This window comes from Cyprinodon variegatus, unplaced genomic scaffold (genome assembly GCF_000732505.1).
Source record: "Cyprinodon variegatus isolate N-32 unplaced genomic scaffold, C_variegatus-1.0 Scaffold757, whole genome shotgun sequence".
Classification (NCBI taxonomy): domain Eukaryota; kingdom Metazoa; phylum Chordata; class Actinopteri; order Cyprinodontiformes; family Cyprinodontidae; genus Cyprinodon; species Cyprinodon variegatus.
The window spans coordinates 299,403-313,750 of NW_015151210.1; the positions used below are offsets into that span (position 1 = coordinate 299,403).

General features: G+C 38.5%; 1 protein-coding gene across 1 annotated transcript in view; it reads right to left on the minus strand.

Moving 5' to 3' along the window:
* Positions 1-14,348, minus strand: part of man1a2 (mannosidase, alpha, class 1A, member 2) — a 103,723-nt gene that overhangs the window by 12,351 nt on the left and 77,024 nt on the right. Inside the window, exons 7-9 of the mRNA XM_015395745.1 lie at positions 5,454-5,569; positions 5,164-5,383; positions 3,910-4,082 (exon numbers count right to left, since the gene is read on the minus strand). Coding sequence (XP_015251231.1) covers positions 3,910-4,082; positions 5,164-5,383; positions 5,454-5,569 — 509 coding nt within the window. The remainder of the gene's footprint in view (positions 1-3,909; positions 4,083-5,163; positions 5,384-5,453; positions 5,570-14,348) is intronic.

The following is a 14,348-nucleotide window of genomic DNA, read 5'->3' on the forward strand; positions in this document are numbered from 1 at the left end:
AAGGCCTTAGTTTTATTTTAAAGAATTCAATGCCTTTTAAGACTTTTTAAGGACCCGCAGGAACCCTGGGTCAGCTGTTGTCAATCCATCATCCAAACTAGGAAACTACAAACCTAAAGACACGTCTGTTCACCGAAGATAAAAAAAAATCAGAGCAGCAGCTAAGAGTTCAATGATAACTCTGGAGGAGCTGCTGATATTTACCACTCAGGTAAGAGAATCTATCAATATGACACTAGTGTAAAGTCAATTCAATTCAGTTTATTTCTATAGCGCCAATTCACAACACATGTCATCTCAAAGCACTGTACAGTTCAACCAGATCATTCAGTCAAATTGATTCAAAGTTTTCTATCTAAGGAAAACCAGTTGATTGCATCGACTCATTGACTCAAAGGCGATCCCTCACACTCAGAATGCTTGTAGCGACAGTGGAGAGGAAAAACTCCTTTTTAACAGGAAGAAACCTGCAGCATAACCAGGCTCAGTGTAAGCGGCCATCTGCCGAGGCTGACTGGGGTTCAAGGAGACAGAAGCAGAGATACAAAAAGCAGCTGTAAAAGGCGGCCCCGTTCAGGAAACACACAGCCAGGCAGACGAGCACCGAGCCAGCTCCCATGCCAGAGGATGAAAAGAACACATCCAGCCAGTCAGAGAAACAGGACTACACTGGAAAAACAGGCAGATCTCCAACAAGTCAAGAAAGCTGTCTTTGTTAAAGTGATGAAAAATAAAAACCAAATATCTTTGCAGATCAGCATAAAGTAGACACTTTTCTCCAAATATAAAATGCTGCAAGAAGTGAAAAACTAACCCTGTATTTTCACCCAGAAAAAAAAAATCCAGATATCCAAATCAACTTGAACATAAAAGTTAAAACTAAATAAATAAATAAATACATTTCCGTTTGCTTTTGTAGTTATTTGGTAGATTTGAGTTGGTTACATAATGAACATGAATCTGTTTTCACAGTGAAAATAACATTGATTCATTCAATATTTATAAATCAAAGTATTTTGATCAAGAAATATTTTATATATATATAAATATATATATATTATAATTATTTTGAATTCTATTTAAATTGACTTGACTGAATGAGTAATTTTTTACATCAGGTTTAGGATTTTAGAATCTACTGGATTATGAAGGGTCAGCTTTTTACCGTAATCTTTTAAAGTAGACGATGATCAAAGCTTTTCTGAACACATCATTCCCTTTCTGAACTCTGGCCATGGCAGCATTGTGTTCTGCTGACGTCTCTTTTTTTAGCAGAGAGCAGGAAGAGCGACATAGTTTAGAGGAAAATAGGAAGAGGATCATTTGTTCAAATCCTGTCAAAATCAGGTTTTATAAAGCAGCGGTTATCTACCCAGTATATGGCATAAACAGCTGGTGTGTCACTGGTAGCATCCTGCATCCGCTGAAGACAGGAAAGCCTTTTCTTAATCACACGTAGACAGCCATCTTTTTCCACAGTGTGTATATTTAGTGTCTCCTTCCTTTTGCACAAACATGTTTACTCACTTTTATAAGACTTCTGGTTATTTTTATTATGGCTTTTCCAACTTAAAAAAATACACAGTGCCAATATCTTATCTGGACCAGTCTCATTAAGATAACAAATCCCCACTTCCATGCATTTAATTTGCAATTAATTTGGACAGTGCTGGACAAATCTGATCCCAAAATGGTTTTATTTAATTACAAGACCTGAGAATATAAGAGTGACTGGCACCAGAGCTCCTAGAAAGCCTCCAGCAGGGTTTCAAATGAACATGCATGGATGAACATGTTTATCCCAAACTTGAGATTAGTATCAGGTCAGAAAAAGAAGAAATGGTAACTAAATCACCTTAACAGGATAAGTTCAGACTGACGGTGTTTATTAAAATTAAAGACGGATCAAATTCAAAGGCTTTCTTGCTGTTTAAGAGACTTTCAACCAAACTCAGATTAATTACAGAGATAGAATAAAAGGATCAGCTCCTATGAATTGGGTCTATTTTCATCGATGATCTAGAATTTTCTTTAATACATTAATATTGGATCGCTGCATCTCTAGTTTAGGGAGCTTGTTTTGACTTTCCTAGAGAACTTTGGTTATTAGATCTTCTGATGCCGATTGAATCTTATGTGATTCAGCTTTAGTCTTTAATACTTTTTATTTTAGTTTTAACAAAAAGAGAGGCAGAAATTTGCAAATCAACATAACAATCCTCCTCATGGCAGGGTTTATCTACTATCTGAAAATTCCCAATCCCTCTCTTTTCTCTGCAGCTGAAGTTTTCTAAATATTCAATCTAAATAGAGGCTCAGGGGCAGAAAAGTATAGTCATCTTTGAGCAGTTTTTATTTTTGATAGTGCGGTATAAACCGAACGCTGAAAATGGTCTCAGATCAACCTTAATGTGATCATTGGGTGCTCAGACTAAAGGGACCGATATAAAAATCTCAGTATCAGAGATATTAAAATTGCTGTTATGGCTGATAAAGATATTTATAGATATATTATAGATAAAGATATTTATATTTATCATCTATTTCTCCACCCTTTAGACAACATTAAAGACTGAAAATAGTGCTGAGATTGCTCTTCTGCAATAGCCTCAATACTGAGCAGCATTACCATTACATCCCTGAATGACCCCCCCCCCATCTGCTCCAGATATCGATGCAGATGTTTCGTGCATCACTAGTTTAGACTTTTTTTCCATTTGTAAAATATTTAGTAAACCATCATTTCCTTCCACTTCAAGGCAAAGTCAACCGCAGTGAATTTCCTGAAGAAAATCAACACTTTTAAAACATCATTATTCCCAAATAATTGATTTTATGTTACTTTGTAACAGAATTCAACACTGTCATTTATAATGTGTTTTAAATTGGTCATTTATATTCGCCCATCCACTCGTTCATTAAACCATCAAATGCTGCAGCATGATGGGGAATAAAACCTGTCAGCTTTGTTACTGAAGAATTTACAAGAAGAATTTTTAACAAGTTCTGTGAATGAATAAAATATTCATTTTTATGCTTTGTTAATCCAAGTAAAGATTTGACCTAAAATGATAAAAGTTATTGTGTTTAAAGCCTTAAACCACTCCTTGTTAAACCCTAATGTTATGCTATGAAAAATCTCCTCCTGACAAGCAGCCAAATTCGTCTCTCGTTATTTATCACAGTTGAATGCTGGTTCTACCGTTTTGTGCCAGGCTTTACATTTTTTTTTTGTTGAGTTTTTACGGCACTAGTGGCTTGTTTTCTGACAGTAAGCTGACAGCAAAGGGTTATGAGAGAGGGGGAGAGACATGTGGCAAAGGACCACAGGTCGGATTCGAACCCGGGTCGGCCGCGTCGAGGACTAAGGCTTCCGTACATGGGTCATGCTGCACAAGGCTTTATTTTGGTCGTCTTCAATCTCATGTTTTATGCATTTATTTAAATTTCTTGTGATGCGATATCCATCCATCCATTTTCCGTCACGCGAGGGGGGCCTATCTGCAGCTGTCTATGGGCGGGACGCGGGGCACAGGTCACCAGTCCATCGCAGGGCAACACAGAGACCAACAGGACAAACAACCATTCACACACACACCTAAGGAGAATTTAGAGAAGCCAATTAACCTAACAGTCATGTTTCTGGCCTGTGGGAGGAAGGGACACTTGCTCAGGGAGAACATTCCCAGGTCAAGAATCGAACCCGGAATTGAATTCGAAATCAAACCAGTGGGAATCGAACCCCACTGCAAGGCAGCAGTGCTACCCACTACCAAATGAGCAGCCCTGTAATGCGCTGATGTGATAAGCACCATGATATAAAGGCACAACAACGAGGTGCAGCTTGAAGCTTCATGAAGACACGAATAGACGCGTTTTACAAAGACTGGATCTGTGACGCTGCTTTACCTGTGCTGCCTCCCAGCCCCACTGCCGGTATTTGGGGTCATGGGTGAACCTCCACATGTACCAGTAGGTCTCGATGACCTCCGGCCGTAGGATGTAGTACTTCTCATTCTGCCGAACGGCCACCGCCTCCAGGCCGCTGTCGAACTTGAACGCCTCTGGGCCGAGCTTCAGGACTTGGGGAGGGATGGATGGAAACGAGGGAGAAAAATAAAGAAATCAGGAGATAAGGAGAGATGAAATAAAGTAAAGGAGAGTAAATAGAGGAGAGGGAAGGAGAGAAGGAACAAATTAATAAAAAAAACAAAAACATCTTTTGCTTCTTGTTAGTCCTATTTCTTCAGTTGGTGTCGATAATGAGGCTCCACCGATGTGTGTGTATTACCGTGTATTTGTACATAATAAAATGCATCCAGTCATATTGATCTTACTGCCTTTTTTACAAACAGTGCTTTCAGCCAATTAGCTGTGCTGAGTATTGAGGGTCTGAGAGGGGAAAGCGGTGACATCGTCACCGAGGCGTCCCACATGGCGATCAGCTCCTGAGGCTGACCGCTGCAGGAGAAACTCCCTCTGCAGCTCCCCTCTACGTCTTCATTTGTTGCCACGGCAACCTCTTCCCTTGTCTCAGAGCAACCTCACAATTACCCACTTACAGATCATGATGCAGCATCAGAGTGCTGAGCAAGACTGTCGTTAAAGCAGGGAAAACTGCGACAACTTCAGCTTAGAGAAAATAAAATAGCAGGACTGTTCAGCTGAGGTAGCAAATCACCAGCTGGGTTTCACAAAATCTCAGAATCAGAGTCTATAAGTGAAAAGCACAATATGGAAAAGTCAGAAAGGGTGAATATAGACAGCATTCCCTATTGATTTCCTGTTCTCTCCCCCCTGCATGTGTGTTTGGGAACGCTTTGATCAACGTTCGGTGGTTCTGCTCAGATCAGCTCACACTTAAATATTCTGAATGAGAAACGTTCCTCATTAATAAGGTCCAGCTTTCCTACAGACAGGATGATAAAGGCAAGATTAATGGGAGGGAAATGTCTGAACATCCAAACCTTTACTGCACTGAGATTCTCTGGGATTAAAGAGAAAACCATCCACAGATGAGTTTTGTCTCTTAGTGAAGATTTTGATTGAAAAATCTATTCACTAATGAGGTCATCTATGTGTCAGAATAACTGGAACGGCGTGTAAACGTAGCTACAGCTTCATCTCGTTCTGCTGATTCCCAGATGTGTCGCCATGCCTCACCTGTCCTGTCGTAGGACTCGTGGCAGGTGTGGGCGATCTCAGCGCCGAGCTGCAGGTAGTGACCTGCCTTGTCGTCCGGCGAGCCGTCGGCACCCAGGGCGAACATGCCGCCGGCGAAGCAGGCCAGGTGGCCCATCTTCCTCTCCAGGTGGCCGTTCTTCCACTCGCCTATGAACGTCAGACCGCCGTTGGATTTGCGGATGAGGTGGCGCTCGATGGCCTAGGAGCAGAGGGTTAGTGTGCATCATTGTGGACCGATCGTAACGCCGCCCGATATCCCCGCTATGTACCTCTATGGCATCATCGTAGGTCTTGCGCGCTTCTGTGTCGGTTTTGTCAGACATGAGCCACGCTTTCAGCAGGTACTCATAGAAACTGTCCCCCAATCCTCCGAGCGAGGTGTGATCTGCAGAAAAACCAGTTTAAAGAAATAAAGAGAGAAGGGAGCAGAGAAGCATTAGCTAGAGACAGACACGAGAGAACAGGGAGAATAGCATGAATTATTCAGTTTTACTTCCTTAGAAAAACACAGCACGCCGTCTACCCAAACCATGTTTTATTTTTCTCCAAAGTATCCACAAAATATTGGCAGCATGCTCCCTCATTCTCCCGTTATGTTTATCCCCTCCCCTGATGCGCTCATATTTCAGCGTTCCTGGTAATAATCATTGAGGTTTACACAGCTTGAATAGCTGGCCTGATTTGCAGGACACAACAGAGTGAAAATAGGTGGAAAAGGAGGCTTTTAGAGTGGAAAATTTCAGGTGACGCTCAGAAAACACGACACATGCCACAGAGAGGGAGGTTTTTATTTATTTATTTTTATCTTTCCATAATATTAAGGTCTATACAAGTGTTAGAAAAGACAAATAAGATATTTAAAGCAGATCTAAATGATGGTGATCAGATAAAAATGTTAATTATTCCCTCCAACGTGATCCTGGTTTTATCATTTCATTGGTTTAAAAAAAATAAAAGGCTCTCTGTGGGGAACTTTTTCAAACTCTCTTCAGCTCTAGGAAGCCGCATTTGATATGTGAGCAGATGCTTTGTGTCTTATCAAGATCCTTTCTCTGGAGGTGAATAGCACGCCTTTAGGGAACTGGAGGGATATTCAAAGACGGGGAGCAAAAGAGAAGAATGAATTATTCATTCTTTCTTTGTCGAGGAGAAACCTTGCAACCCACCTAAGAGTCTCTACAGGGGGATGAATGAGCTCGGCTGTTTATTTCCTTTGGTCTTTCTTAAAAGTCACTTTAACAGAAGCCATTGTCAACAGATGGAAATGGCAACAATGGATCTGTTAATGGATGCAATCATTTGTTTTCTTGATTTTACAGTGGGAACAGAAAGTATTCAAAACCCTTTAAAATAGTTTGTTTCACTGCAGCCATTGGCTAAAATAAAATTCTTTTTTATTTCTCATTTTATAATGCACCCCAATTTGAAAGAAAAAATGTAGAAAATTCTGCAAACTTATTAAAAAAAGAAGAACTTTATATTAAATGGTTAAAAATATTCAGACCGTTTACTCTGATGCTCATATTTATCTCACAGGCTGTCAATTTCCTCTGATCCTCCCTCAGATGGTTCTAGTCCTTCGCTGGAGTCCAGCTGCGTCTAATGGGCTACATGCCCAACTCCTCTACTTCCTGAACTTCAGCCAGCTCCTTTGTTTCTTGTGTTTCATTACTGGAAAGGTTGATCCATCCAGGGGTGTCTGGCCAATGTTGTCATGGTTACTGAGGTCAGACACACCTGGATAAATCTGTCTGTTCAGTGATGAAACAGAAAACAAAGGAGCTGGCTGAAGCTCAGGAAGTAGTGGAGCTCATTAAACTGATTAAACTACAGGAAAGGTACATACCTGTGTAAGCAACACCTTACAGCTCATAGTGCATGTTGGAAAAAAACATGAGGTTCCAACGACCCAAGGAGCTCAGAGACAGAATTGTGACTGGGTACAGATCTAGCCAAGGTTACAAAGCTATTTCTGGCTCCTAAGAGCAAAGAAACCTTCATAATGCTTAAATGGTTGAACTCATCCTAGACCGGGTCTTCCAGCAAAACTGAGCAATAGAGGGAGAAGAGCCTTGGTGGTAAAGAAGAAACCAACGATCACTCTGACTGAGCTACAGTAGGGAAAAAGTGGAGTATCAGTGCAGCCCTCTACAAGTCAGGGGTTTATGGCCAGAATAAAGCCTCTTCTCAGTGCAAGACAAATAAAAACCTATGAGGAGAAACATTTCTGCCAGACAAATAAGATCCTCTGGCCTGATGAGACAAAGACTTAACTTTCTGATGTTAACTCTAAGTAGCATTTGTAAAACCAGGCACTGCTCATCACCTTTTAAGCTGCAGGAACAGGACTACTGGTTACAATTGAAGGAAAGATGAATGCAGCCAAGTACAGAGAACCTAAAAGAAACCTCCTCCAAAACGTTCAGGACCTCAGATTGGGCCGAAGGTTCACCTTCCAACAACACCATGACCCTAAGCACACAGCTAAAATAACAAAGGAGTGGCTTTGGGACAACTGACCATTCTTTACTAGCCCAGCCACAGCCCTTAATTAACCCCAAATGAGCGTTTCTAGAAAGATTTGAAAATATATAGAAATGCAGATGCAAATGCAGCTTTTTGCATCTTTCCCAAGAAGATCATGGCTGTACTAATCCAAACGTTGCTATTAATCATACAGAGCAAAGTGTCTAAATATGAGTGTACATAAAAAGAAATCTGATCTTTTTACATTTTAGCAAATGGCTGCAATCAAACAAAGACTGCAAAATTTCAAGGTTTCTGAATACTTTATGTTCCCACTGTAGACCTTTTAAATTATGAGATGCAAGCAGCGGGTAGGAGAATCCTCGTACAAAGTTTTTGCAAAGTACTAAATTAAGTTCTAAACTGCAAAATTCTATCCGGAGCATCTCAACATAACAGGCTGTTATGCTGTGGAAATTAAACATTTATGTTCTTGTTTGCACATGTGCATAAAAAGTAAGAGCTATAAAACATATTATTTTTACTGTTATAGACATATCGGCTTGACCGCCTACAAGACCGCCTGCCTCACACACACTCCCACCAGCAGACTGAGAGCAACCTTTGACGGATTTTCAACCGGATGGTCTATAAAGCTGAAACTGAAAATGCCAGCTGCAGCTTGTGTAACTACAAAACATGTCTGAGATCTATCATTTTTACAGGTTTTTTTCCTAAGTAATACTTACTGTATAAATAATTACTTTTTCTCTGTACTTTTAGATTGCTTAAATTACATTTGAAGAGAAGTGCTATAAAAATTAAAGATGTCTAAAGCTTTGAAAATGGGAAATTTGCACTTGTCCCCACTGTACACTTATTTGATTTGGAATAAGGCAGGAACATTACTAAATGTGCATAGTTGTAAAAACTTTCTAATTATCTTTTTTTGTTGATACCAAAAAATCTAATACAGGTGATAGATAAAGTGAATATATAAAGAAACAAAATGAAATGTGAGGAGGTATTCCTTTAGATATCTGGAGTACTGAGGGTATTGTTGATATGGTGGAGGAAGACAGGAAAAATAAAATAGCACTTGAAGAATGATCTAATAAAGAAAATAAACCATCCTTGATTACACAACGGATGATAAGAGAAAACTAATGAAGAGAAACAAAACAATAAAAAAAGAAAGATTAGCAAAACTTATTCCACACTGTCTGCCCTCTGAGCAGCTCAATAAAGGAAGAGAGGGTGCAGTGCAGTCTATCAAAGGCCCACGTTACTAAATGTAGAGAAAGTGCAAAGCTGTGTACTTTCTGCATTGCTTGTATTTAGCATATTCAGGAAGATGGGAACTTTAAATATAAAGAAAGAGAACCAAAAAAAACAGGAGTGAGCAAAGTTTGCAAAAATCCTAAAAGAGGAGAAATGGATAAGAGGAGAAGAGAATGGGGACATATTTTTACTGTTTCTCTTTAGCAAAGCTCAGTTCTCAATTCCTAAAACCAACCTGCTGCTGTTCTGGACGAATCATCTGGGGAGAGTTTTGTTTTTTTGCCCGTTTGTCAGGGTATATATTTGAAGTAGGAGTGATTCCTATAAATGGGAAAGCAGGAAAGAGGTGGATTTTCCAGAATATTAAAGTTCAATGTTAAGTTAAAGTGTCCTAAATAAAACCAAATCAATAATAGTCTTTTTGCCACCTTAACTAGAAGAACAAATGTGTTTGTCCTTGGAAAACTCATGCAATCCTTTAATGAGAAACCTGAATTGGCCTAAACTGGCATGGCAGGTTAGAGTTTAGAAAGAAAAAAAAAGAGCAGTCATTTAAAACTGGCCACAAACCTAATATAAGCAAAGTGCTGGTTTAAAGAAAATCTGAGACAGAGGAAAGCATATACTTATAGTAATTTTATTTAAATTACGTTTAGTTATTCAATTGCACAAAAAAGATCTGTTTTAATAAAAAAATAAATGAATAAAAGAAAGAAAAAGAGTCATGGGAGACAGAACGATAGCTTTCTTAGCAACAATCTGGGATTGTTTAATAAAATCATAGGTTGATCAACAGGCTCTAAATAAACAGACGAACTGGAAACGACCTTCCCAACATCCTACTGCTGGAGTTAATTAGTTAAAGAAAATGGCACGTTTCACTGAGCGTAAATTGTTATTCTTATCAGGAAATAAAACCAGGAGCTTTCTGATAGAGCAGTTTGAGTACAGCTACAGAGGACGCCGTGTTAATTGGTGTTTTGTTCTGATTAGAGCAATGGACAGCCCACCAAGTCTCCCCAGTCTACAAAACACTACCTAAACAGTCCTGTTGGACTTTAAATGCCAGCAGTGAGGTATTGCTCCAACATGCTTCATTGAGAGGTGTTTAAAAAAAGCCAACACCCAAAGACCCTGCAAAATGCTTTAAACAGTTTGATAACTGGATTTAACAACTGGATCTTCAACATTTAGAGGTGAAAGTAAAAAACAAACGAATAAAAACAGACAAATCACTGATCACAGCAGTTTCAAACATCTTTAGAAACACAATGTAGCTGACGGTAACAGTTAACAGCCTCTATGCAGAGGTTGGTAAAAATATTGTAAGCCCTGTTCCTGCAGCTGCTCCCAAAGAAAACTCGGGAAAAAAACGTGGAAACAAGCCAATGATCTTTCACTGTCCTCTGCACGGCATTATTGTCTCCTCTTTCAACCTGGTGTGGTCATCAGAGATCTGCGCAGTGAAGCACATTGCCCACTAGGGGTGGGAAATATGGCTTAAAAATCTAATCTCAGATTTTTTCCTACCAAATCCCATTGATTCATTGCTTTTTTCTCATTTTAGTGTTATCATAAAATTAAATACATTCCATTGTAAAACTAGTTCTGATTTTAATCATATTAATTTAAAGGGCAGCAAAATTTAAGCTGTGAAATATGATGTTAATGTTAATCTGTTATGGGTACACCTCTAAGAGCAAAGGGTGATGAAATGATGTTGCTATGAGCTGTGAAAGCGGAAGCATAGTGGGCTACTAGCAGTGCGAACAACAAGGGACTGAGCACACAGCCCTGAGGCACCCAGTATCGACTATGAAGATGCTGCTAAAGTTTTTTCCACTGCAAATAACTGTGGTCTTGCACTCATTGTTTTCAGGACCAAGACCAAAATGATATTATTTAGGGACAAGGACAAGAATTTCTAAAAAAAAGTCTTTGAGGGAACAATGGTGAAAAAGTAGGGGTGCATCGATCCGTTGGATCGGCTTGGATTTACTTATTTTCGAGGGACTATGTTCTGTTGGTTGATACCTAAATGCCACCGTCTATGCTCTAAATCTTCCATTTATGATTGAGAACTCTACCTCTGGTACAGTTAATGACAGTTTATACTGTTACAAGGGGCAAAAAAAAGCTTTTTGCAGATTTTTTTAAAACTGAGAGTGGAACATAAGGGATGTAAGGTGACCCCTGATGATGATGATTATTGATCGGTCAAAAAGCTGAAATGGGTGCCCCCCTATTTCAAATACTGAGCTACAACAATACTGCTTTGCTCTAGTAACATCTCTTTTAATACAAACAGCAAAGTATTGAATGTGTCGAACAACCAAAGTGACCCTGTGTGGGTGTCTCTGGATTCAAGCCAATGGCTGATCCAAAGTCCATTCTCATAGTCTTCTTCTACAAGATCATTAAAGACACTTGTGTCCAAACTATATTGACAATGACTTATTTGATTTGTTTTGAATTATTTACTGTTTTATTTGTGGTTAAAATCGGCCAAACTTTGTAACAAAACATTTCTAAGGGTTTTATTATATTTACTATTTGGGAGGACTTCTGAAGGAATTTATTTAAAGTAATCAGAGAGGTTTCTACCATGTCACAGTAACATGGTACTTCCTGTTGGTTTCAAATAAAATGTAGTTGTGGTATAGCAGCATACAGTAGCAGTAGTTGTAGGATAGTAGTAAAATTAATGGTGAAAAGGTGTAAGGTATTAGTGTGGTGTTTGAATAAGATGTCTTCAGGGTTCAACTTTCAGTTAAAACAAATGCCTGTTCCTCAGTTGTTTCTGAAAGTTAAAATTGTGGGTATTTTGACATTGTAGATGATACAAAGTAAACTTTGTATATCCAATCTGAAAAGAAGAAGTTACAAAGTGCTTCACATAATAATACATCTGAGAAACCAGCTTTGGATTTCAAGTATTTAGCTGTTTGCAAGTGTCAACATTTACCCTTGAGGCCCTGGGCTGATTACGGCTGCATTTTCATCTAAGGAACAAAATAAAAGCTTTGATTTTTGTTTTTAAGACTCTGCAAAGCATCATCCAGCTACATACACCCACTTAAAATATGCTTCTGGGAAAAGTGTGGTCGTTTGATGGCGCGTGATTACTGAACAGCTCAATTAGAAGTAATCATTTGATGTTTTGCTAAAATCCTGCATCATTAAAGGACCTTTAGAAATTATCTTGATGCTCTTAGGCGATTAAACAAGATTGAGGCAAAGATGATAAAAAGGAGATTTGCTTCTTTCACAGACATGGATGTAGTAAATGTAAACAGAACTGTACTGTGACTTCCTGACAAACAGTCCATAACTACCTGCCTTGTTTAACACAGCTCGCCAGCTAACTCCAATCTATTAATGAACTCATCCATCCACCAATCAATCTGCATTTATAAGCATATCCATCCAAATGCCATACCACCCATCCAATCACTAAATCAACTCTTTGCTCTTTCATTTGAAGAGACCCATGAGCGCCAAAAACTTATTTTGAACAAAATGTAAAATAACAAAAGAATGGTTTTTTTTCTAAGCAAAGATGTTTGCTTTAAATTTTCTATTTAAAACTAACTAACTTTCAATGTGTGAATTTCAATAATATTTAATGCATCACAGTTGTCACAGTTACCTACAGCCTATATATACATACAGAGTATTTAATTTAGAAAAACATGAATCCTCTATTTCTTATCTAAGGAGGAAAAAATATAGGATCATAAATGCTCCATCAAAAATTAATCCACTGAACTCAGTTTGACATTTGACTCCCAATAGGTGTCAAATGTGGCCTAGAGGATAGGGAATTGCGCTTGGCTCCTAGAGGCTCTCAGTTCAGGCCCCACTCCCAAAGACTACCACTCTGGGTCCCTGAGTAAGACCCTTAACCCCACACTGCTCTCCGTTGGGCGCACAATGGCAGCCCACTGCTCCCGTCAAATGCAGAAGTGAATTTCTCCAGTGTGAGATTGATAAAATTCAATTATTTATTATTACAAATAGACTTATAATGTTCATCATTATATCCTCTCATTATTATTATTAGTATCAATATAATATGATGGTTTAAAACATTTAAAAAAGTTTTTTGTGAAAAAAAAAAAGTTGCACAACATCATCAGGGCAAAGCTGGTGGCAAACCGCCCATGTACAATTTTTATTACACTTATTGAGGAAATTGGGACTGACTAAACACAATTCTGTTATCTATTTATAGCCTCTATTATTACTGAGATAAATAAAACGCTCCATAGATAAATTAATAGAGCGAGGGGACAGATTTTACTTTACTGTTTATAATCCAGCTGTAATTATGTTTTTACGACCCACATTCCTAAAGGACTAAACCCGAGTCTCATAACAACAACTAGCTATGTTAGGACAACACAAAGCTCAACAAATACTGTGAAGCTTTCTGTGTTGGCTGCATTTACACACAAAATACACACAGCAACGGCGCACATATGGAGGACATGCAGCAAAAAGCTGACTGTCACTGGTTTTGAACAAATGGAAATATTTAAATCATATTTAAATATAATCTAGAGAAGTGTTTGGTGTGTAAATGCTGCGTTTGCAGTAAGCTAAACAGATGTACTGTTTTGCTGAGGAAGGTGAAGTGTGGCAGAAAACAATGGAGCACCAATAAGCCAACATGTCTTAATGTTTTTAAATGTGATATAGTTAAAGTAGGTTTTGTGGAAAAAGTATCAGCTTATGCATGAAAATGTTCAATCATGACTGTTTTTTACAAAGCATTGAATAAAGCTTTCATATGCACCACTGAAGAACTGAGAACTTTAAGACAGCACCAACATGACTTAGAATGCTTCAGACTGCTTCCGAACATTTTGGAGGGACAGAGGCAGTTTTTTTGTCCAGTCTAATGGATATTTACATTTCCGAAATAATGTCATTAATTGATTCTCTAACTCCTGAGAATTCTTCTCTCACTTTCAACCAAATGAATCCTGGGGAGGTGATGTAGGAGCAGAACCTCCTGATATTTCACCTTTAAAGTTTAAAATGGCCTTAGCCGTCATTAGGCGCTACATTCACTAATATGATAAGCTAATATGCAAATGATACCAATAGTAGCTATCATCAACCAAAATGTCACCATTTATTGTATTGAAATTGGCTAATACTAGCTAATAAGCTATATGAATCATAATAATGTGCTAATTGTAGCAAGAATGCCAACACAAACCAATGAATACAGCTAGCATTAACTAATATGCAAAGCCTTATATTGTAATTGGCTGATGTTAGCTTATAATCTATATATTTGCATCAATTGATAGATATGTATAATGTAGAGTCTTTTATTTTGTAGAGACCCCAGAGTCTTCATTTGAAAGTCTAGCAGGGTTATGTGTTAAGTAAAGAGTCAGAATATC